The sequence below is a fragment of the Dendrobium catenatum genome, unplaced genomic scaffold (genome assembly GCF_001605985.2).
Source record: "Dendrobium catenatum unplaced genomic scaffold, ASM160598v2 fragScaff_scaffold_1520, whole genome shotgun sequence".
NCBI lineage: Eukaryota > Viridiplantae > Streptophyta > Magnoliopsida > Asparagales > Orchidaceae > Dendrobium > Dendrobium catenatum.
Window position 1 is genome coordinate 1,433,422 of NW_021319982.1, and position 25,490 is coordinate 1,458,911.

General features: G+C 34.9%; 1 protein-coding gene across 1 annotated transcript; it reads left to right on the forward strand.

The window, feature by feature from the left end:
- LOC110093654 (abnormal spindle-like microcephaly-associated protein homolog) lies at positions 1-23,765 on the forward strand. Its single transcript, XM_020818607.2, has 19 exons — positions 1-746; positions 5,389-5,848; positions 5,954-6,036; positions 6,172-6,285; positions 6,379-6,567; positions 6,809-6,874; positions 7,190-7,246; positions 14,548-14,670; positions 14,750-14,863; positions 14,957-15,064; positions 15,140-15,314; positions 18,170-18,307; positions 19,651-19,895; positions 19,990-20,118; positions 20,389-20,508; positions 21,335-21,524; positions 22,300-22,525; positions 22,666-22,821; positions 23,571-23,765. The coding sequence occupies exons 1-19, from the start codon at positions 12-14 to the stop codon at positions 23,656-23,658; spliced, it is 3,516 nt and encodes a 1,171-aa protein (XP_020674266.2). The 5' UTR covers positions 1-11; the 3' UTR covers positions 23,659-23,765.
- The last annotated feature ends 1,725 nt before the right edge of the window (positions 23,766-25,490 follow it).

Here is a 25,490-nt window from a genome sequence, read left to right on the forward strand (position 1 = left end):
ACTTTCGATCCATGGATCGCCGCCGGCAGCCAGAGCGGGGAGCTGACGCCTCCCCTGGACCGCCTTTCTCGACCCCTTCTCACTTATTTCGCGACGTCTCCAATCTGAAAACACCCAAGCCAAGCTCAAGAAATCCTAACCCTAATCATAATCTCGCCTCTCCTTCCCCGCTTTTCTTTACCGCTTCCAAGAAAACGCCATATTTATCTTACTCCACTTCCACGTCATTCACGCCGCACTCCACATTCCAGCACCGCACATCTTCAAATACGGCCACCGTTTCGCGTTCAAAAACGGCTCAGCGGCTGAAGGCACTCGAGCTTGAGCAGTCCCAGTCGTCCCGGAAGGCGCAGGTCCGATGTAGGAAGACATTGGAAAGCTTTGCGAGGTCCCTAGCGGCCTGGCTTAACTTCCTGCTGCAGAACCCCAAGGACTGTGGCTGTAAGGTTGGAGCTTGGGCGGCTGATGGTCAGCCATTGGGTTCGTTTTCAAAAGGAAAGGGGAAACGTGAGAGCTTGGATGGTGGGATTGTTGAAATTGGAAGAAAGTGGAGAAGCCCGAAACGTCAGCGGGTCCAAACTCATGCGGGAATTGATGTCAACGTGTCCATGGTGGAACCAATGACTTTGCTGAAAAAGTCGCTTTGCAAGGTATGCAGCTTAGATGACATGTTGGAGAGGATGACGTCTCACATGAGCTCGAAAAGCTGCAATGAAGTTTTGTTGATGATGACCCAGGTTTGCAAGGTAAATTGACATTTACTTTCCAAGTTGGAATTATTATATGGCATTATTTGGTGAAAATTTGCGTATATTACTATATTCCGTTTAAGGGCTGTTTGATAGCAATATTTAAGTTTCATTTGAGACTGTTTATGCTTTTATGTGGTTTTGTTTAAATTTTTTTCTTAAAATAAATTTTATTATGCTTTATCAAAGTAGCTTTTTAAAGTAATTTTTAAGTAAAACATTAAAAAAGTTATTATCCAAACAAATACTATTCTTTGGCTGTTTTTTCTACTTAAAAATAATTAAAAAATTACCACAAACAAAGTTTTAGGGCTGGTTTGGAACATTTTTGTTTTTTATAAAAGGTGTTATAAAACTGTTTTAATAAAGGCTTTTTTTTAAAATTGATATAAAAATAACTTTCTAGCACTACGGTCCACTACGGTCCTACGACCTCTGTCGCTCGATTATGGTCTTCTAACCTATGTCACACGACTATATCTCTCAGATCATTCGATTCTCTAACCCCTGATTATGGTTCTTCTGACTTCCATCACTTGTGAATTACAATCCTCCGACCTCCATCACCCACCAATTACGATCCTCGAACCTTTGTCGCTCAATCTAAGTTGAAAGGAATTTATTCTTTTTTTGTGTCAATATTCACAACACAAAGCCTTCTAAGATCATTAAATAACATCAAATATAAATATTTTCATTATTGTTTATTTTATTTCATCAAAAGAAAAATTAAATATAATCCAAGTATAATTTTCTTCACACAAACTCAACATGTATATACTAATTGAATTGTCAAAAAATACACTTATTTATAAAAGACATACCTACAATATAGACTTCAACTCTTATCAATTGGTCCACTTCAACAGGGACTTACCCTTTCCTTAAATGAATAAAAAACTTAACATGTATATGCTAATTGTCAAAAGAATAAAAAATAACAGCACAACTAGTATCAGTTGTAGTTACATGTCAATCAACAATAGGAATGTATCAGGAATAGTAATTTAAACATTCATTTAAAACAGTTTTTTTCTTGCATTAAATGATACGATTTTCATTTTCTTGAGAATTAGGCATTTGACAGAAAATTTATACAAACAACAACATCAAGCCTTTGTCCCACTACATGGGGTCGACTACACGAATCTTTTTTCTCCATTGTGTCATGTTAAAAGTAAAATTATAAATTTAAATCTAATAAAGAGAGATCATTTCTAATATTCTCTAACCAATTCTTTTTAGGTCTACCTCTACCTTTCTTAACATAAGTCAAATCTAATACCACTACTTTACTAACTTGGTCATCGGAAGGTCGTCGTTTTATGTGAACAAACCATCTAAAGCATCTCTCTCTAATCTTATCTTCCATTGGCGCTACTCCAACCTTTTCACGTATATGCTCATTTCGTATACAATCTCTAACTGTAAAACCACTCATCCACCTAAGCATCCTCATCTCTGCAACACTTAACTTAGAATTATGCTTCTCTTTTGATGGCCAACATTCGGCACCATAAAGCATTGCATGTCTCAAAGTGTGAATAAAATTGAAAGTTTTGTTCTAAATTATAATCCATGCAAGTGATCACATGCAAAACAAATGGATATCATGAAAACTCTCCTAAATCATGTCAACTTCTTGAACATAAATGCAACCACTTTGAAAACTTGTGAAGAAAAAATTGTGCCTATGTTCGAGGCATTACTTATAAAAATGCAAGCACTTTGTTGAGATCTGAGTTTATCTTATCACAATGCATGCATTTCAAATGCTTAATCATAACAAACTAGCCTTATATGCAGCATCATTAAATGATAAGTCAAGATGAGCAATCTTTCAATAATACTTGTTGTATTTCTCTTTCTTATAAATAAGTCAGTATGAGCAAATTCTAATTTCTTTTTTAAATGTCAAACTTCAAATTAAATTGAATTTTTATTAGTTTGAATATTTTTGTTCTCAACTTGTTATTGTAGATTTTTGTCAGTATTGTAGAAAACAAGTCATAAGAAGGGCCTGGCATGAAAACATAGCAGTCAAGTTGATGTAGTAGGCAGTGACAAGACATGTGTCTATTTGAAATGTAATTATTGTGAGAATGTGATAAAGGGAGGTGTTAGTAGGATGAAGGAGCACCTATTTGAATTACACAAGAATGTTGCACCTTATGTTAAAGTGTATGATATTGTGGGAGAGGAGATCAAAATATACATGAATAAGTTAGTAATGCCGAAGCACATTACACAAAAATAGTCAGGTAATAAAGTTGATGTTGGTTCGTACTATGGGAGTGAGCATAGAGGTAGGGATTCTTCCACCTCATTGCAACAAAGGTCATGTAGGGGATATCATGGATCAATACATGACGAACATTATAGAAGATAAACAGGAAGAGAGGTCTTTTGCATCATAAAAATTGATCCCAAAGAATGTCGGGAAAGCACAAATATGGGTAGATTTTTTTTTTTATGAGAATGCTATCTTGTTTATCATTACAAACTTGCATTCTTACTACAACATGATCCAGTCAATTGGAGCCTATGGGCGAAGGTTGAAACTTTTATCCATGTATAATTTGAGGACATTGGTTTTGAAGGAGTTAACAAACACTGAGAGAGATATCGAGGAAATTAAGAGGATTTGGAGTCAAATAGTAGTTACTATTATGTTTGATAAATGATCAGATATAAATAATAGAAGTTTAATAAACATATCGATCAATAACTTTTATGACATTATATTTTTGAAGTTTATTGTGGTGTTTAATCAGGTGAAAGATGTTGAGTTTTTTTTAGTAGAAAATACAAACATAAACAATTAGAACAACAACAAAAAGTTTGCTTGCATCATGCTAAAAGGTGGCTACTTATGTAGCATATTCCTGGCTACGGATGAGTCAATATGCCACAATTGTTGATTTCCATTTATGCGAGACTTTTTAGAAGAGAGCATCACAAGTTTCTGAAATATTTATAAAAAAAATTTTTTGTTCTGAAATATTTATAAATCTGAGAAAAATCAAGCTTCTCAGGCTATTGTATAAAGCTAACAAAAGTTATTACATCTAATGGTTCATCATTACTAGAGAGGAGCATTCTATTGTGGCACAGTGTTTGTTGATCTATTTTATTTTAATTTTTTTGTTTGCCCCAGTCCTTATGTTTGTGAGTTTTGGGCGCATAACCATGCATTTTAACGTGAACATGTAATCAATTTTTTAATTATTTTGAGGAAACATTGTTCGTTCAATTGCCAAATTATTATTATTATTATTATTATAATTTTTGGGTGTTGAGTGAATTTAATTGCAATTGTTAGAAGTTAACAATTAACAATTAGTGCAATCAAACTCTCTCTTCTATAATGGGAGCTAAGACCCCAAACTATAAGCTTTATTTTACTTAAGGGGTTTCATGATCTCTCTTACTTAAATAATTAATATCCTTTAGTTTCCGTAGCCCAAAATCATATTCACCTAGCAAAGAGGATCCTAAGTTAGAGCTTCCATCTTCTTGCTAGTGTATTGCTTTGATACCATTTATAATACCCCAAACTCTTAACTATCGAGATAAGGTTTGCTTTGGCGGCCTTATGATTATGTCCCATTGAGGTAACTGATAGAAAACAACTACCCCAAGTGCAGAATTTTATTGAATTTCAGAGAAATTCCAAAGTTGTGGAGAAAAAATAGCAAGGAAATATCTTCTATTCAACCAAAGAAGAAGAAAAAGAAATCAAGATACAAGAATCTTCAATTCAAGAGGAAGATTCAACTCTCCCAACCTCTAGCCAAAGACTAGAGTCCAAAATAAACACAATGATCCAAAATTTCAGATTCAAATTCAAGATAACCCTAACCCTTGCAAGACAAGGTAAATTAAAGCAAAAGGATAAAAGTTTAATCCCTAAATAGCCCCTAAGAAATTTCCCTCCAATACAATGCTTAATTAATGTGTGGCTCCTATCTACTTAGCAACCCTCCTCTCTCTTTGTTTCCACCCCCCTTGGGCCCTCTTCCTGTAGACCAAAACCAGTCCAATAAGGACAGGTTCAATAGGTTATGCTGGCCGCCCTTGGGCCAGCCTAATAGTAACTTATTAGGAGTTCAACTATCCTAATAGTGCTCTTACACGAACACTCTTAACTTTGAAGTCTTTAATAAAATTCCTGTTGTTATAACAAAAGGTGCCTTGATAATTAAGAGCTTAGCTTTATTTTACTTAAGGTTTTGCACCACAATGCCTTGCATAGTTGCATAATTATTGAACACATCCTCAACGCAAGGATTTGACATTTTACCTATTTAAAAATACTTTTTATGTGGGGTGTTATGCCAAGAAGTTTTTAATAAAATTCTTGTTGTTATAACAAAAGGTGTCTCGATAATTAAGAGATTATTTACTTAAGGTTTTGCACCACAATACCTTGCATAGTTGCATAATTATTGAATACATCCTCAACGCAAGGATTTGACATTTTACCTATTTAAAAATACTTTTTATGTGGGGTGTTATGCCAAGAAGATTACGGTACAATTGTTACATTGCATCATATCACTAATTCATGATTTAATTTTCATTGGCTGATGAGAATTGATAACCTTGGATGCAAATATAATATCTATACTTTTTACAGAATATTGATGAAGGGAGATTGAAGATGAAACCACATTGTCCGCTAGTTACTGATCTAGCTGTCAGAGACAAGGCAATCAAAGTACTTATGAGCTATAATCCTTTGTGGATGCAGATTGGGTTTCATATTCTTTTTGGAGGTGACTCTTTATTGCTTAATAATGGAGATCAAGATGAACACTTTCTCAAAGAATTCACAGAGAAACACTTTCTTGCTCATGCGGGTATTGCTAGAACACATGCTTTGAATAAGTTGGTTGGCGGCCTTTACAGGCCTGGTTATTATGAGGCTTTAGGAAGTGTAATTTTGAAAAGATTCTTGTTACTTGCAATTGCCCTTGATAAAGCAAAATGTGAGAGTAGCCTTCCTATTAAACATGGAATTGATAGCATAGATGGTGGCTCTCCGCTTTTATTCACTCGTCAGTCCTATATTAAATCAAGCCGGCAAATTATTCATGGTAAGTGCATAATTTTCTTTATAGATTTGAGTATCTTGCGTTGGACTATTTTTTAAATTCGTTTAAGCTATTGCTTTCTCTGTTGCTTCTAATTCATGCTTTCAGAGTTCTTGATGGATTCAATGCATGGAGAAGGTGATCTTCTTGCCCATCTTGCGACCTTGGGATGTAAGGTCAATTATAAACAGGTAATAACAGCTACTTCTTGTTTTCTAAAGTATTAGTTTTGTACCTATTTTGCAGTTGATGTATTATAGTGTTTACTTACTTAGCATGCAATTTCTTTTCGAGGGATAATAAAAATTTTTGTGCTTTGGTTATAGTCCTCGCTTTGTGAATGTGAATTCACAGTAAAAAACATATTTGAAGATCTTCAGGATGGCATATTGCTGTGTAGAGTGGTTCATCTTTTACAGTGCAATGAAACAATACTCTCAGTAAGGATCTTTAACAATAATTGTTTTTCTGATAGCCTCTTTGTACTTGAACTTTTTGTTGTTGTTCTAATTGTTTCTATCTGTTCTATGCAGAAAGTAGTCTCTCCATCTGATACCCCTAAAAAAAAATTACAAAATTGTACTACAGCAATGCAGTATCTCAATGATTCTGGTGTCCCGATGTCTGATTCAGATGGTGTTAGGGTTACTGCAGCAGATATTGCCAATGGAGATAAGGAGCTTACATGTTCCATTCTGTGGAACGTGTTTGTCCACTTGCAGGTTTGTTTTTGGCAGTCTTTTTTTTTCTTGATCTATTTCTTTCTCTTGCTAACATTTTTAGTTGTACATTCTATATATGTATGGTCTGTGTTTATTAGGTTTATAAATTGATTTTCTAAAACTAATTATTAAACATGGTTTTAATTGTATTACATTTTACGTATGTATTTTACTGAATTAGGATTCTCTGTTCTAAACTTTCAAACATCAAACCTGACATTAGATCATTACTCACCTGTAGGTACCATTGCTCATCAACAGAACTTCATTGCTCAAGGAGATTGCAAAGATCAAGGGATCTGATGCGGTAATTCTTTCTTCTTGAAATAAGCCACTTAACATGTTTGTCAGCTACCACTACAACTGCTATTTTGCTATTAAAACTTACAATTTTTCAGCGTAATGAGCTCACTTTAAAAACTTGCATGAAGTTCTAGAAACGCATCCCTTCTTGGTATATTCTGCTTTTGTTGGATATTTCATTAACCTATTCTCTCTTAGTATGCCATATGTTTTTAATCCTATCAAAGTTCAATACTAGCTAATTTTCTCATTATTATTTTTTTAGTTTCTTTTTTTTATTTAAAACAAGGAACACTCACTTCTCTGTTCTTATGGTCAGGAACACTTGAAGTACAATTCTATTAATGAAATGAACCTGCTTCTTCACTGGATCCAGGTAGTTCAATGAAAACTCACTTATCAATTTTGACTTATCACCTCCCACCCGCTCGCATAGTTTTCCTGTTATTTCATATGAGTACTTATATTAATCTGTCTTTCACGTACCTAGAATTTTTGGGTCCTAACAGATGATCCATAAGGCTGACAAGAATTTTTGCAAAAATTTAATCTTAAAAGAATAAATTTGCAAATATAAATTGAGGAGGCACTTAAATTGCAAAGTTGCAATTTTAAATTTATAAGAATGATGGGGTTGACCATGGAAGGATAAGGAAGGCATTCAGGTGGAAATAATCATTGGAACCACTAGGTTGTTCTTCCCACTAATTTCTTCTTCTTATCTTAAAGGGAGACGGTTTTTCAGGAGAGAATCTAGAGATTCGTTAACCACTTTATAGCTTAGTTCCTTGTGGGCTCCGAAAATTCGGCCCTGGCCTCCCCGTCGCCTTTTTTTTTTATTATTCGGCGATGGAGTTTTAACGAACTAAGTTCCGGGGTAAATTTTGGAAGGCAGATGAGTTTGTAGATAAGACACTACCCAGAGATTTCGCCCTCATTTTGTGAGGACTTTAAGATCTGAGTTCTGGTTTCCTATAGGCGCAAGCCCCTATAGTTAATTACCCCTCCCGATCACGAGAGAGAACTTTCGATTAAGGCTAGTCATTGATCAGATACGTAGAATATACGTGTTATCTGGCATATAGTAGCAGCATGGGTTTGGATATGAGAATTGAGTTTGGATTTGGGTATTTGGATTGGAAGATTTGATATTTAAATAAAAATTGCACCATCTTGCGGATGGTGGGGGAGTGGATGATAGACCCGATCAAGATCCCATGGTTTCCGTCGTCCGGGCAATCGTATGGTCCCTGGTTCTACTTAGTCAGAGGAGGTAGTCGACCCAACCTGACAGAAGATCCTGTCGGCAGCCATGGGTTGCTATCGTCCAAAGGACCTTGTAGACCTAGGATGGGTATTGCCTAAGGGACAAATCTTTAAATCCACCTACTTACAGGGCTTTGTGACCTATCGATTATATCATATGATTCATATCTCAAGGATTGATTGCCAATAAGGAGCGTATTGGCTCTGGCCAATAATATGTGTATTATCGTCGGTGCTCATTTGGCGGCAAAACCACTCGATTCAGGGCCCCGGTCGTCGTAACCGTTTATCCTTGCGGTGCCATTTGGCGGTAGACCGCCGGTCAGAGACACGTACACGTCCTTACTGGCAGGAGATTGTTTGAGAATGGATCTTAGTAATATTTTCGGCTAGGCATTGGCTCTTTGTGATTAGAAGCTTATTTGAATTTGTTTTCCACCCCGGCAGACTGTTGCGGAGGGTGGATGGATTTTGCTTTAAGTAGTTTGATGGATTTATTCAATTTTAAATATCTGAGATTTTTTTTGGATTTGGATTTTGGATTTTAGTAATTTGGGTGGCTAGCTTTGGATTTAAATGGACCCCTCCGGTTGAGATTAGGCGTATCACACGGCCATCATCGGGTGTTTGGATATCATTTTTTTATTCGTAGATTGAACCCTTGTCGACTCGGCCGAGCTATTGGCCGAGGATCAGTTTCTCGTAGGCTTTGTGCCTTGTTCATGAATTTCTTTGTTGAAAGCCTTGAAGGTCAAAATGAATGTATTAAGAAAATACCAGTCGATTCGTGATCGCATATTTATCCGATGTTCAAACCTGCTCTACTCCTATTTATCCACCTAAGGAGGATCGGGTTTCATAGCTTTATGTCCTTTGTTTGTGAATTCTTTGATTGTAGGCCTTGAAGCCTAATATGAAATGTATTGAAACAAATACATCGGTCACCACAACCGTGTATTCGTTTAAAGGTTCGACCCTGTCGACTTCTATTGGTCCGTATAAAAAGATCGGATTCGAACTTGAATTCACTTGTCAACCCGCGTAGATCCTAGGCGTCAACGTGTGTACCAATAGCACTGCTCGCCGTGGGGTCATGCGGGTTTTATGATTTTTTATCCCTTTTAGTGTACTTATGTGTATACATTATAGTGCACGTGTAGTAGGGTACTTTGAAATAAATTATAGACGCCTTCTGTCTACTTGTATAAGTATTGCAAATCCGGTGGCGTTGGATTCTTGGTGTTACGAGGCACTTATCATCTTGAATTTTCTCCCTTTTCTCATTCATCGGGAATATTTCTTAAATTATTTGGAGGTCAATGACTGCTGATTTGGAAAAGAACTTCTTTCAAGATCTTTTGTTGTAGCGGACCGTTATTTTCGGTATTTGTAGACATCAGAACTATTTTCTTCCTAAGGATGGGGCAAGGAAGAAACTTTTGGAACACAGGAAGTTCAGTTCAAATTTGTTTGAACTTTCCTCCCATCTGCCAGAGGAGGTTGTCTTTTTCGTAAACGGGCTTGCCTTAGTACCCGGTGTGTACTTGAGATTTCTGACCTCACCATCTAGTCGGTATCAACTATGTGTCCACAGTGGTTCGTTTACCTACGACCATACCCACTGTTTTATTATCACAAGTGATTTGTGCTCTCTTGTAGTGACCCTTATATCAACGAGCCTTAAAGTATCTAATAGGAGATTGTCAACTTTGTCATCTCCCACTTTTCACCAATTCAGTTGGTTGTTGATTGTACTGTTTGTTAGAGGCGGCCTTCCATACTATCAACATTCCGTTTTGCCATCTCAATCTTACAGGCAGTTGTACTGTTGGAGATGTGTTCGGGTGCAGAGGGGGACACCAATGCATACTCATTCTTGCAGGTACGTGCTCCCAATTTCGTAAAGATCTGTTTGTAAAGTCGATACATTATTTACTGCATGCATTGAGATCTTGTGTGTTTTCTTGGACCAGTTCAAATCTTCTAAACCTTGTTATAATTCGTGTTAGAGTTTACTTGATGCTTGAGTTCTATGTCTCGGGGTTCCCCTGATGTCCAAGTTCCTCAGTTCAAGTACATGTTTCGATGCTTGTCAGAATCTTTCTGAATCTTGCAATCATTGTGATGTCCAAGTTGACTTGAGTGTTGGTTCCAAGATTGATTTTATTTCATTGAATTGGATTCTTTAGAAATGCATTTATGTTTTGTTCTCAGGTCCTCGCTCGTGTTCAATCAAGTTCGATCGTCCCACACAAGTCACTGTTTCATGTCCCAAAGTTCACTGCTACTTCTTATGTTGGTCCAAATTTTTTGTTCTTTGAGTTAAAACAGGTCCGTTTAGTAACATTCACCGCAAATTTCGGCACCTCCCGGCATCTCCCCGTTTTAGGGGAAAACAACGAGAAACGGTGGTCTTCCACACGCGCAATAAGGCGTGCATGGTATGGTGCCCTCTTTCGAGGACACACGGCGTTGATTTTCTCCCACGCACAATAAAGGCTTTGCATGGGGTCTTCACGTACCTGTACAAAAAAGAGCAGTTTTCTTTTCCCTCACCCGGAAGGACTTAAATATTGCCGACGGCAGCAAAGAAAAGGTACAACCAGGCTGCCCTGGCTCGTCGTGTGCGCTCGAACCAGAGTTCCCTCCTGCCACGCTCACTAAAGGTGGGCTAGCTGGTTGCCGGTCCGACACGCATTGTCGAGCAGGAGGCCGAGGGTCGCTTGCTTACCTTTTCATAGGTGGCGCGCCAGTTGCCCTTCCCACCACGCTCAAAAAGGCTGTGCATAGGTAGACCACCACGCGATGCCGAAAAGGTAAAGAGCGAGAATGGAGCGACTGTCTGCCTCTCGTAGGCGTCGACCAATTTCTCCTACTACGCCTCAACAGGCATGCTTAGGTGAGTATACCGTTCACGGTCGAGCGTCGACGCGGAGGACTACTGAGTTTAAGGGAGTTATACCTTCGGGCGCGGTGACGAATGCGGCGATGGCTCGTGGAGTCGAGCGGTGAGAGCATGTGAACATCTTATATTATTTTAATTATAATTAATAATAATTAAATTTAATTAACTATAATTAATTACATTAATGATAATTAATAATAAAAAAATGAAATAATTAGTTATGATCAAACTTAATTAATCATAATTAATTAAACATCATCATTTTTATTATTAATTATAATCAAAATAATTATATTATAATTAAATAAATTAATTAAAATTAATCGCAATTAATTAAAACTAATATAATTAATTATAAAAAAAAAACAATTTTATATATAATAAAAAATTTTATTCTCCCTCCCCCACTCTCGGCTCAGAGGATTTACGGGATTTGGCCGGGCAAGTGCGTGAAAGGGAGAAAGTTACCTACACAGCCGCGAGCTCCTGTTGATGCTTCCGATCAAAATGTTGTAACTTCCGTTCAGACACGAAGGAAAAGTAGGAGAAGTTGCAAAGTCGAACAGCCCGAATGAGCCGAAGAAGCGCGCGTTAGGTAGAAAGTTATCTCGCAGCCAGCGAGCTCCTGGTTCTTGCGTCCGATCAAAATGTCGTAACTTCCTTTCCGACAGGGGGAGAAAGTCGTCGATGGAGCGCGTCGAACAGCCTAAGGAGCCGAAGAAGCGGCGCCTGCGATCTCTACACCTCGTGTGGAGCACCGAAGCCGAACAGCAACGAAGGAGGATAAGTGTGGAGAAGAGCGGGATCGTGCCAGAGCAAGGAGAAGAGGCCGAAGGCCTCGCGTCGTGCGCGCGACGTGGGGAATGCGACATCGAGCAGTAGAGATCGTGCGATGGACGGCTTCGGCAGAGCAGGTATGGTGTGGACGATCTCTCCTCCTCTCTCTCTTTCTTCTCCTTTTTTTTTATTCGCAGGTCAACATTCCTATTTAGTAATTTTCTTTAATTTTGAATGGGTTTTTAGATATCGGTTCTTTTCGATTTCACCAGCTCCTACACCTTCAGCCTTTGAATTCCCTTTTCAACAACCAAACTCTCCCTCCATTTTCTACTGTAGTTCATTTAATAGCTCATTGGTTGGATGTTGGGCCGATTTGTAAGGCGGACTGAACCAACCATATGATCGGTTCATAGTTGAACAGGTCGAGCTGGCCAGTCCAATCCGATTTTTAGAACCATGCTACCAATCGCCTTTAGAACTAATGACCAAAGTTGATTAATTAGAGTAGGAGGTTGGGGAGAAAGAGTTCTATGACATGAATGATTCAAGAGATATTAGTCATTATATCAAGAAAGAGGGAGTCTATCATCAATGAAATTTGTTATAAGGATCAACTAGGAAGGTAAGGTCCTAAAGCATGGTAAATAATTGGTACAATGGAATTTAATGCTCGTATTGATTGTGAATTATGCTTTTTGACTCGTTAAGATAAGATTGAGAAGTCATTACATCATTTAAGAAGATAAAGAGAGTTGGTCTAAGAGGTAATTTAGATAAAAAAAAAGTTATGCATCCTGGGATTGTTACATCCTAGAGTTTAGCTAATGATAAAATGTTGCTAGTGATTGTAAAAATGAGTGTAAGCAACAAGCTGATACATCATGGAAGTGAAAATAGCTTGTAAAAGAAAAGAAAAACGTAGGAACACTAAGATAGAGTTGTTTTTCTTTTGGATTATCTCTTCAATAATAAAACACGATACAATTGATCTACTATTTGAGAGGTAGATTAGCTCTCCCATAAATCCTAGATGATGCTAGGAACTCATAATAGTACTACGAACATAAAACTCAACAATAACATAAACTAAACCCTAGACAATTCCCCCTTAAATAGTCCTAGAATACAATAACATAAATAGAAACTTCCTAATTAACATAAACATAATTTAGAAAACCCTCCTAAATAATATCTGATATCATTCAATACTTCATTTAAAATGCAATAAAATCATATCAAATTGTTCAAAATGATCAAATCTATAACATATTCAAACTTCCACGGTGAAAGACAGATTTAAGAGATAAATCGTAGAAATCAAAATCATCCTTCTACGCTCGTATTCAAAACCTTTGCAAATGAGGATGATGATCGGGAGGGCATGGCAAGAGAGACAAATTGGGTGCAGTTAGCACGGCGAGTGAATGTGATGAAAACGTGATTGGAAGATCACAACCTTGGGTGAGCTCAATTACTTGCAAGCACAATGAATGTATAAATGCAGCAAGCAAGTCAAGTATGGAGCACATTAAGCATATGGAGGAGAGAGGGAGCAAGATGGCTAGGATTTATTAAAAGAAGAGGAAAGTAGGAGAGGGGAAGGGGGTGAGTTAATATTGGGCTTGATACAAGGTTGAAATTGAAAATACTTGTGTTAGTGATTAAATATTTGTACTTGTATAGCAGCATAAAAAAGTATAAAGGAAGATGGTAAAAGAGAACAACATCCTAAATTAGGAGATTAGAAAAGAAAGATAAAAATATACCTTTATACTCTTGTATTTTCCAATGACAACTCTTTCTAGGCTTGTATATCCATAGGATAATTGATTGCATGTGAATATAATTATGATTTCAACCTATATGAATTTTTAATTGATTTGGAATCGAATACATGGATTGTTGATGATATTTAGAGTATATTTGAATGTTTGATCGGTGAAATACATTTTAATTTATAATGGAAATTGATGAAGCTTAATCAATAAATATTCTTTTATTGTAGACCATAATCAGCAACATGAACTTGATTTTGGAGTCTATGTAAAGCAATAAATGCAAAATTTAAATTTTCAGAATGATCATTCTACTTTAGGAGAAAATCCATCTCTATGCATACATTGTTATCCAAAATGCTTGGTGATATAGATGAATGCTCGAGGCACTAGGTGCCAGCTTAGGCACTAGTTAGAGTAAAATGAGGAGCTAAAAAAATATCTTTATGATTTATGAACCGATTGTAAATATGATTAAGAATTTTTAAAAGCATGAAGGGAAAATTATGAATTTTCGAGTTTTATTGGATTCCGAGTTAAATTTTTTGGTAAAGAGAATATTTTGAAACAGAATTAACCATTTTAATTTGTAGCATGGATGGCCTAGGAATAACTAAATGTGGTCTAACTTATTCTTTTCAAAGCATACTTGTTTTTTTCAACTTTTGACGTTTTTATATCTCTTCATGTCAAATTATCATCACAAAAAATAATATATTTACTATGTTTGAAGTATTAGCACTCATCTTTTCAATCAAGGCAATCTGCTCACGCCATAATTTTTTTAATATGAAGTGTTTGCCTAGGCTTGTGTTTGTGTAGAGATGTGACCACACTTTAATTACATTGAAAATATTGATCATTGCAAGACGTAATCATACTGTGAGAGCAATTTACATTTTTACTTATGATTCATTTTTAAAAATTTAGTGTGCTGCTTTTTTTTTGCAGGAAGTTTGTGTTACACAAAACATTGAAGTCCATAGCTTTTCTTCTCTAACTGATGGGAGGGCTTTGACCTGTTTGGTCAAATTTTATTTTGGAAATGACATCTATAAGCTACTTTTTGAAAAGGTTGGAGAGTTTCTAGTTGTTGCGCTTAGGAATGTTTATTATCTTTTTAATCTATGTAATTATTATTTAATTTTTTTAGGAAAATGAGGATGAGTACAATGATGAGAGGATTAGGCGTTTTGATTGCCTCCCTCCTCTTCTTGGCATTGCTTTTGTCCAAATTGTGACTGCGATGCTGAGAAACTCTCCTGAGGTTGAACCGAAAGCTTTTACTTACAATATTTTTAGTTTGTTATACAGTTTTTCTTGTGTGCATTGCTGCTAATTTTCAATTTATGCTCAATAGGTATTGCATCCATGTGAAATATTCGATGAGGATCCTTATTTTGATGAACGAAGTGCATTGATTCTTTTTGTTTTCCTCGCATCACAATTAATAAACGCTGATAAATTGGTAATACATTATCTTGACTTTTAATTTTGTTTCATTTGGATATACTTGGCTCATTTCACATTTAATGTTCTGTAGGATATAGTGAATTCATTTAGATTTTCACAGCAAGCCTGTCAGAGCTCAATGCCTAGACGCTCATCAATTTCTCGGCTGTTGCATTTGCAAAGTGATTCTTCAAGATCTAGAAATAATTTGACAGAGTTGTTTTTTCCACATAATAAAGAAGATTTTGGCACATATTCACCTGAAGGTACCTCTGCCAAATGTTTAGTTTTTTTGTTGTAAAAAATTTTCTTTTCGTCAGAACTCCTGTTTTTTAAATCCTAGCTTGATGCAAGGATGTGATAATGTCACTTTTGCAGTTGATTTTGTTTCACTGCCTTCTTTGGCTTTTCTTACTGTTCATCTTTGCAATATTTGCATTTTTTTTGTTGTTTAATCTTGATATGAAACTACTAGGAGTTACCTTTAGAAATTAGAAAGACAATTGAATAAAGCTTTGCTCATGAAAATTTACCACTAACACATAAAAGAAGATTATGAATTTGAAGTAATCAACTTGCTTAGGCCAAAGAAGTGCAATAGAGATTAATCATACAATTCCATCAAAGTTCAAGGCAATCGAAAATGCTAAGTACACATAACATAATCCAACGTTTAACAAGAGGTTCACCTCAAAGGCCTTCTCACTCAACTACTTGTAGGCTTTAGCGGAGAAAGATGAACCATACGAAGAAGGATATTACCACTAGGAAGACGGCGCCAAAGACCTTCGTTGACGGATCAGTAGCCGGTGGTGATAAGGGTGGTGGGTGGCCGACGATGATCCAATCGTAGTCCTGGAATTGATCGTCTAGAACATCCACGAGAGTGGGAAGGATGCGGTTCAAATAGTCTTCAACAGTGTCGTCGAAGCCGAACCCGACGTCGAAGAACGATGTGGATGTCGCCGTAGATGTTGAACACAAATCCGCTATCAATTTTTGGATCGGCCATACATCATTGAAGTGGCGGTGGATGGGCGTCGTATTCTTCTTCTATTGGCTTCACAATTCACAAGGGAAGGAGCAAGGAAAAGGGGCGGCGGGAGAAGGGAGAAAAAAAGGGGGGGGGGTCGGCGGGTTCAAGGGGAAAGCGGGCTAGGGTTTGGGGAAATTAGGTTTGGGTGGAGAGTTTAGAAATTTAATCAAAATTTGAATTTAATTTCAGATTTGATTAAGTTTGGAGGGAAATTTGATTTGAATTTTGAATTTCAAATCAAGGGAATTAAGGCATTGAATGGGGGATTAATGAGGGGAGCCAAGGAGGGGGGCCGGCGGCTTATAGAGAGAGAGGGAGGGGGTTTTAGAACTAATCCTGAAATTTAATTTCAGGATTTGTAAAATTTGGTGGGAGAGTTATTTGAAATCAAATTTTAATTTCAAATGGGGTGGGGGAATTAATGTAGCATTCAATGGAGGAGAAGCCCATGTCGCCGGCGGGTTCAAGAGGGAGAGAGGAGGTGTGAGAGCGAATTATGAGCCTTCCAAATTAGCTCATACGCATTAGGAAGCTTGATTATGAGATCCAATTCAATTTGAATTTTGAAAACTTTCCTAATTTGGCTTTTGACAAATTTGGAAATTTTGAAACTCAATCAATTTGACTTTCAAAATTTGAACAAGTGGGGAAAGAGGGGAAGAGGCCGGCGGTGGGAGGTTGGGAAAGAGGTGACGGAGGAAGGGTGGCCGGCGGCTAAGGGAAAGGCCGGCGGGTTGGCTCCCTTAGAAGGTCTGCGGGATGAAGTTGGGGCTCGGATTGAGGATAATCGGGATGAGGATTTGGGTTAAGTGAGGATGAGGGAAACACAGAAAAAAAGAATAGAACAAACTTAACCACGAGCCGCAGACTCTTCCAACGTCTGGTGGGCCTTGCACTTGCTCCCTTTGAGCTCTCTCCCTTTTCTAGCTCTCATGTAAGAAGAAGAAACAAAACAAAATTTTCATTCAAATATTCATTAACCCATTACAACATATGAGACCATTATATATAGATCTCAACTCATAAAAAGAAAAAGTACGAAATTGCCCTCTGGGTTACAATAACAAAACAACTCCCCAAAGGGGTAAAAATGGAAAACAACAAATAACTAAATAACACATCATGAAATCTGAATCAAAAGTATAGGCGCTGAATCGTGGCCGTAGATCTGCGATTCCTCCGTCGATAAACATGTCGGTAGCGTCTGTCGATGTCCTCATCAAATCTTCTACTTCAAATTTCTATCTATAATATCCCAACCAACTTCTAGTAAGCGATAACCTTCCTTTTATATTAGGCAGAAAATAGCTCGACCAGATAATTGCACTTCTCACATTCTTACAATTTATGCATGCTGGTTTCCTAGAGTACTGTGCAGTTTTAACTATGAAGTAATTAAGTTGGCTTCGCAAGATATAATTTTTTGGTATCCTTTTTTTTTTTCCTAAGTTCACTTTTTACGTTTCTTTCTCTTCTAGCGATGCTATCGTTAAAATTCAACTGATTTGATGGTCGCTTAGGGTTTTAGCTTTTGCCAATTATCAAATTGTTTCTGAATATTGGGGCTTCTACCAGCGAAATTGCATAATCATGTACAGAAATATCTGGTACAGAAATCAATTAGTTACTTCAATTTTTTTTTTTTTCTCACAAGGAATATCTGGTACAGAAATCAAGGATTTTTTTTTTTTAAATTGAAGGAAAGGCAGTCTATGGTTTATTTTTGAAGCCAGAGTGTAGTTGATTTTGCTAAGTATATTATGTTCAATGTTATTACATACCTACTAAAACTTCACTGTGATGGTTAAACTTTTTTTTTTTATGAAGACATGCAAATCATATATGTTTATAGTTTTCTAGAAGAAATTTCTTGGTTTCTATTAACCTGATAATTGTTTTCGAGCATTTGGTCACCCTGCCTTTGATATCTCATGAAAGTGGTGTGTTTAAATTAGTATCAGTTCCAGATGGCGTTTTTCTTACTTTGATGAAGATATTTACCTAGAATAATCGTGATTTAAGTTAATCAGCAGTGAAAATCATATTACTTTATTGTAGTTCTTTGATACTAGTATTTTGTTCCAGCGATCATTCATAAGGTTAAACACATTCAAATACGATGGCGTGGTTTGATAGAAAGAAGAAAATACCTTCAGCTGAAATCTGCCGCGTCAATTTTACAAGCATTTGTTCGTTGCAATTTGGCCAAAAGGCGTATATTAGGTATGAAGTTTCAAACTGTTCTTAAAATTTTAAATTCTCCGATAAATTTATTTTATAATTCTAAAAAATTATAATTTAACAGAATGAAGACCTCTGTAGTACTTTTCTTTTAGGGACTGTTTGGTTGGTTGAAAAAGAAATGCAATGTAGAATGAATGACAATATAAAAAGAATATTTTGGAGTTTTTTAGATGGTAGTTGAAAAATATTAATAAATAAGGTCAATAGGTCTTTTCCGGTTAACTGTCTGCTTGAAGATTAAATCAAGCAACTGGTCAAGATGATAAATATGTTCTGCCAGTTAGTGAACAAGTTTTTTTTCCCCCTTGATAAATTTTTTTGCTGGAAATGAGTAGGTTCAAAGCCTGTTTATTGCTGGTCTTTTGAGACACTCATAGTGTTTGAGTATTAACCTAGGCAGTATTGTTTATTGTGTAAATATTTTAGTAAGTTTTTATTTGTTCTGTTTTTAATGTGAAATCAGCCATTTTAAGTATTTTGGATTAGCTTATATATAGTTTGGATGGGATGTGGAATTTTCTTGTGACAGTCTTAAACCATGAAACCACACTTATGTATAAGTTCTTGATGTAGTGACACCGACCTTACTCTTTTAGAGAGTCTAGCATTGTCATGACAATGTTGTCAATATTTAGTGTTTTTTTTTTCTTTTGTTTGTATTCTTGAAAGTAAAATTATAGAGAGAAATAGAAATGAACGTGAAAATCTGTTCAAAAAATTGGTCGCATTATTTTTTTATCAAAATGGAAAATTATTGGGATTCTTTAAAAAAAATTCCATTTTTATTTGTATTTCTCTCTCTCTCTCTCATTCTAGCTCTAACATTAACCAACCACTAATCATCCATTGAATCAACACCCATGGAGAAAATCATTGAGAAGGCATATGGCTATAAATATTGATTAGTTGGCATTCAGTAGAAAATATGCAAGTTGAGGGTACATAAGGTTCAACTTTAAGCACATATTTGCTTAAGTGATGTACCTGCTTAAGAGTACATATTCCGAATGAGGATACCTTGGTTTATGCTACTAGTAAAAGATATACTTCTATTAAGTTGACTAATGTTGAAGTAAATGAAAAATCTAAATAATAGCTATAAAATCATAAGATGTTTCAGCATAAGTTCATTGCTGCAATTGAAATTCAAGGATGTATCAGGAGACACCTTGCAAGAACTACGTTGCTAGGTATCTAGCTTGTAAACTATAAAAGTTTCAGATACCAAATGATTCATAGTGACAAATTTTACAGCATTAGATGTTCTTATTTTGAGCAACTTCTATGCTTTGTTTACTCCAATTTTCCTTTGGGAATTTCAGGTGCTTCTAACCTTCGATTTAGCATGGTACATAGAAGATCTTATGATGTAATTAATGATGGTTTTATAAACAACTTTGAGTTGAGAATACTCATTGGATCCGTTATAAAACTGCAAAGATGGTGGAAGCGAATATTATTGCGAAAGTCCAGGATGCATGCGGTCATCTCAATTCAATCTTTTGTTCGTGGCTGGCTTGCAAGAAGGGCTGCCGCTAAGAGAATGCAAAACATTTATATGATTCAAGTAGGCTATTTATTCTATCAATTCTCGCTTTCAGTTAGTTGTATTTTTTAAATTTTAAGTATGTGTATATTTTTGTTTTATTCTTTTATTGCAGAGATTATGGAGAAATATCTATCTTAACAGATTGAAGAAGAGTTCTGTTCTTGCTATTCAGTCTTGTATTCGTGGTTGGATTACTCGTGAGACTTCTGCTAAAAAAAAGTGTTGTATTCTCAAGATCCAGGTGGGTTTTAGGTTTAAGTTTTGTTTGGGATAACTTTCTTCCTGTTTATTAAAGCTGCTTTTTAATAAAAAATAATTTTTTATTAAAAAGTTGTTTTAAGAAGCAGTAAGAAAGTCGTCACAAACGAAGCCTTAATTTATGTTCTCCTTATATCTTATCAAGATAAAATAATGTTTGTGTATCCATCTTGTTCTATGTACACCCTTTATTTTTGCAGTTATGTTTGTTAGGTTTAAATTGCTTGCATGTGCTTGTTTTGTTTTGCTGCAGAGATGGTGGAGAAATATCTTATATCGCAAAACATCTGCGTTAATTATTCAGGCTTATGTTCGTGGCTGGATAGCTCGACAGAAAGCTGCTCGAAACAAACATGATATTGTATTAATTCAAGTAAGTTTATGTTTTGGTTATAATTTTCTTTTAACTATTTCATCCGCGGTATTGAATTATTCTGGTTGTTTGTTGATTGAACTTGAGTTGATCCTTCCTTGCCTTTGCTGCTTAAGGGTTTTGGTTTGTTCATCTCTGATCATTGTATCAGAGTATGTTTATATCTACTTGAGAATCAGAGAGTTGTTTCTTCCTCTCGAATTGAAGAAAGGTGTATCTTTTGTTGTTTACCTGCATCTACTAGTGGAATCCTTCGTTTTCTCCTACTTTCTACTATTTTCCCCAAGAAATCTGTTGTTCGTTGCTGATTTTTCTGCTGCAAACAACAGTTTTGTTCCCTGTTTTCGCCAATTGTGGTTAGGTTTGCTTGCGAACTCAAGTATTTCCCTTAGGGTTACTTGCGAACTCAAGTATTTCCTATCAGATATCTTCTCTCTTGCTGCTGATAAAAGATGATATCTCTGGGATTAAATGGTGGAAGGCTGAACTTCACATGGTTGGATGAAGCATCTGATGATTATCATAATTATGGTTATTGTGGACCTGTGGTAGACATGAAATTCTTGTTTGTTACTTTCTCAAAAAAGATGTTTTTGCTTGCCATATAGGATGATAGTTGTGTTTACTGCAATTGTTGCATGTGATCCCCTGTTGCCTTGTAAGCTTTTCGGGTCTGATTGCAAATTTCAGACTGATTTTATTTATAGCTTACCATATCAATCCTTCAAGCTACTCTTTATCATCATTTTGCATGCTTCAATATATGTCAAATTTCCCCCTTACATCTATATTCATATCATAGTTATTTTATTGTCCCCCTTTTCAGTCTTGTTGGAAGGGCTATCTAGCAAGAAAACATTCCAGGCCTCAGCTGCTTAACCTTCGACGTAGAATGAAGCTTTCTGCTACTAATGTGAACGATGAAATGCGACTAATTAATAGATTAATCGTTGCGCTTTCAGAGCTGCTTGGGCACAAAAGTATAAGTAATATCCGGCACACTTGTGCTACTCTTGGTGAGCTTTTCTTCACCCGCCAAATTTCTATATATTTCTCTTTTTCTAGCTAATCTTCATAGATTATCTGATGCTTAATTGTCATAACTGGTTTTAGAAACTATTTTTCTCTTTACAGTTATCTAAAATATTCTGTTTTCTTTTCTTTAATGTATGAATGTGCAATTTAGCGTTTGTTGTACTAGTGATTCTCCTTATTGCTGCAAGAAGTTTCTTTTGGTTTGAATTTTTGGTCTGTTTTGGATCAATCTTTGTTTTTATTTTAAAAAATATGAAAAAACATACTTATTCATTAGTGTCTTGTGAGTGATTTCATTTTTTTATTTTAAATAACAAATCAAATTATTTTTAGATGTTTTTATTATTTTCAAAATATGATTTTTTTTCAAGCATTACATTGGAACCATGTGTACCATCAGCTCTATTTGAAATCACTAAATACATTAGATTATATAAGATTCAATAAAAATAAAAATGATATATATCTATGCCATCAAATACTTTTTTAAAATTTTATTTCAAAAAAAAGAACATAAAAAGTAATATCAAACCTCCTTTTAGGCTTCGTTTGAGACTTTTTATTGCTTCTTAAAACAGACTAGTTTAAAAATTAAAATTTTATACTAGAAATCTACTTTAAGAAGCAATAAGAAAGTTGTCCCAAACGAAACCTTAGTGTGCAAATGCTTTGGGAAGATCATTGAACTATAAAAAATGCAATTTTACTGCCATGTACATCCACCTTTTAACGTTTTGTTTCCTTTACTTTTTGCAGACACAGCAACTGAACTTTCTCAGAAATGTTGTGAAACATTGGTGGATGCTGGTGCTATTGACATTTTACTAAAGCAAATTCAGCTGCTCAACCGAGGGATTCCAGATCAAGAGGTTTTGAAGCATGTGCTCTCCACTCTAAGAAATATCGCTCGCCATAAACATCTTTCTCAGATTCTGATCAATACTCCTCGATCTATCGAGATAATCTTTCAAGAAATGTTGAGGTACTTTACCATCTTTCGCTCAGTCTTAAGATGTTATTCATTTCACAATAAACAATTGTTTAACAGCCATCATTATAATGTCTTTAGTTTCTTTTTATTATACCATGCAGCAATATCATTTATTCTACTCATTTCTTTAGGAACAAAAGTGAAGGATTTTTAATAAGTTGCCAACTCTTGAAGAGAGTCTGCACAACTGAAGAAGGCCTTCAAGCTGTCCGCAAGCTCCGAGGCCATGTAAAGAGGCTTAATAATGTTGCATTGGGACTCGAAAGAAAAGCCAAGTTTCTTGAGAGGTGATTTCACTAATTAGTTCATTAATTATTATACCATGCCAGCATAGCAGCATTGCTCTCCATTTTACATTTTTTCTTTCAAAGTTAAAACTGCAAAATAGTTTTCGAAATCTTAAGAGTATTACATTTCTCTAATTTTATCTCTTAAGTATATAAATTGATCCATCACTGAAATTGAACTGAGATCAATTTTATAACTACAACAACATCAAGCCTTTGTCCCACTATGTGTGGGGTCGGATACATGAATCCTTTTTTTTGAAGTCAAATTCTTGTTTAAATCTAATAAAAAAAGATCATTTCTGATATTTTATAACCAAGTCTTTTAAGATCCACCTCAACTTTTCTTAATATAAGTCAAATTTAATACCTCTACTTTTCTAACCGGGTGATCAGAAAGCTGCCGTTTCATGTGTCCAAACCATCTACGGTGACTCTCTCTAATCTTATCTTTCATTGGAGCTACTCCAATCTTTTCACGTATATGCTCATTTCGTATCCACTCATCCATGTGAGCATTCTCATCTTTGTAACACTTAACAGTATTATGTTTCTCTTTTAATGACCAACATTCGGCACCATTAAGCATTGCAGGTCTCACCACCATCTTATATACTAGAAAAATAAAATTGAAATTACTTTTATATAGTATGGCTAAATTAAAAAAAAAATGTGATATCGGACGGATAAATTGGCTGCACAAACAATCCAGAGATTATTTTGTTAGTTAAAATTAACCTTTTATGCAGGAATGCTCGCCTAAATCACCAAAGGAATCTTACTGTGAGAAGGCTCAGAGAAGCTATCAGCCTAATGTCGTTGATTGTGGAAGATTAGTGGTGAGTACCTGATGTTAGATGTAACATAAGAAATATGATTTTCTACTGACAAGCAAGTATTGTAAATTTTTGTAATGCTAACCAAATTTGTGCCAAGATGCCCTACATTCTGATTGTATGGTTTTAATCAGCATGATAGTTTAGTTTTTTAACAATTTTTACGATTAATTATTCTGTGCGGATGCTGAACACCGTCTGAAAATTAATTGGAATGTGTCACATCACCCCTTCGCTCTATAATGTTTGGTATTGTAGATGTGGTAAATTCTGGTTGGTCTCTGAACGGTGATCTATGTCCAGCTTTTGCAAAAAATAATTTCTACAATTTTAGGCTTTTTTTTAGATAAATTTAGCGTTTTATAAAGATAATAATAAAATCAGAAAAATAACTTTTTTTTTTAAATTTCAATAGAAATAATTTTTTTTTTTTTAGTTCAATAGTTTTTTTATTTTTTAATTTAGATTGTGAAACTTAACTTTTTTATTAACAAAAATAAATAAAATAAAGAATAAAAATTAATAGTAAAATAAAATTATAATAATAATCTGAAAGTTAAAATAATAAAAAAAATATTCTAATCATCCCTTTATTTAATATAAAGGGCTTAATAAAGGTAAGCTGTATATATTGTATTTATAAATATCCTTTCTAGTGATTTGCTAAAAGTTCTTTTATGCATTGGCTTTATTTTAGATAAAACAGTCATTTAAAAAAAAAATATTCATCTAATTGTCCCACCAATGTTCTTTAAATAATACCTGAATAACAAAATATTTCATAAAAATATAAATGACTAAAAATAAGAAAATTAAAATATAACAATCAAAACTTATAATATTTCGCAAGTTTGTAAAAGAGTAATATATTAAATCGAATTTTAATTTGAGGTTAATTGTAAATAATATTCTTAATTAAATAATAGTAAGGACATTTAAAAATAATTAAACTATAATAAACTTCGCAATAGTTAATAAATCTACTTATTTTATAAATATAATATATATCCAAAAAATTGAAATAATTTTCATATAATTTAAATTTTTAATTTGTAACAGTTCATTGATTTAACATTTAAGAAAATTTTTATAATATAAAACAAACAAATAACGAAAATTTAAGAAAGACCAAATCATTACTAAAATGTGGTCTAATATTTAATTTTAATATTTTTATTTTCTCCAAATAACCAAAAAGAAGAATATATTCAACTAAGAGATTTAAAATCTATTAATATCTTTATTTTAAAAATCAAAAGAATTATCATAACTAGCTAAAATTTAATAATTTAAGAATTTATTGAATTAAATTGTATTATGTGATTGTAGCCATCCAATTTACTATTAATTATTCTGTGTGGACATCGAACGCCGTCCGCAGACCAACCCAAATGCATTACGTCACCCATTGCTCGATACCGCGGCTCGATCCGGTCTCCGCACAGAATAATTTGTCCCAGTTTACTATCCTATCCTAGGGCAATTTTAAACATTATCAAAACACTACTGGTCCGTTTCTATCCTTACATGAAAGACTTCAAAGCAACGCACAAAATATTTAGGGTTAAATTCTCTAAAATTTTCCCCCCAAAAAAAAAAAAACCATTAGATCAGCATAAGTCCAAGAACTGCCACATTTCCCAAAAAAATTCATACAAAAAAAAAAAAAAGGATCAGACTCCATTTTCATTGGATAGACCAATTAAAAGAAAATATATATTCACTTAACCAAAAAAAAATAAAAATAAAAACCACCGGACAGAAACCAAAATGCAAAACTTTATTAGAAATTTTATGCAAAGCTGAGGTATTACCTTTCCATGAACTAAACCA

What these genes read in the sequence shown, in the direction of transcription:
- LOC110093654 (XM_020818607.2), top strand. Translation starts at nt 12, where the DNA reads ATGGATCGCCGCCGGCAGCCAGAGCGGGGAGCTGACGCCTCCCCTGGA. An exon ending in TGCTTCTTCACTGGATCCAG is followed by an intron (nt 7,247 to 14,547) that starts GTAGTTCAATGA and finishes TTTTTTTTGCAG; the next exon opens with GAAGTTTGTGTTACACAAAA. An exon ending in AAAACATTTATATGATTCAA is followed by an intron (nt 19,896 to 19,989) that starts GTAGGCTATTTA and finishes CTTTTATTGCAG; the next exon opens with AGATTATGGAGAAATATCTA.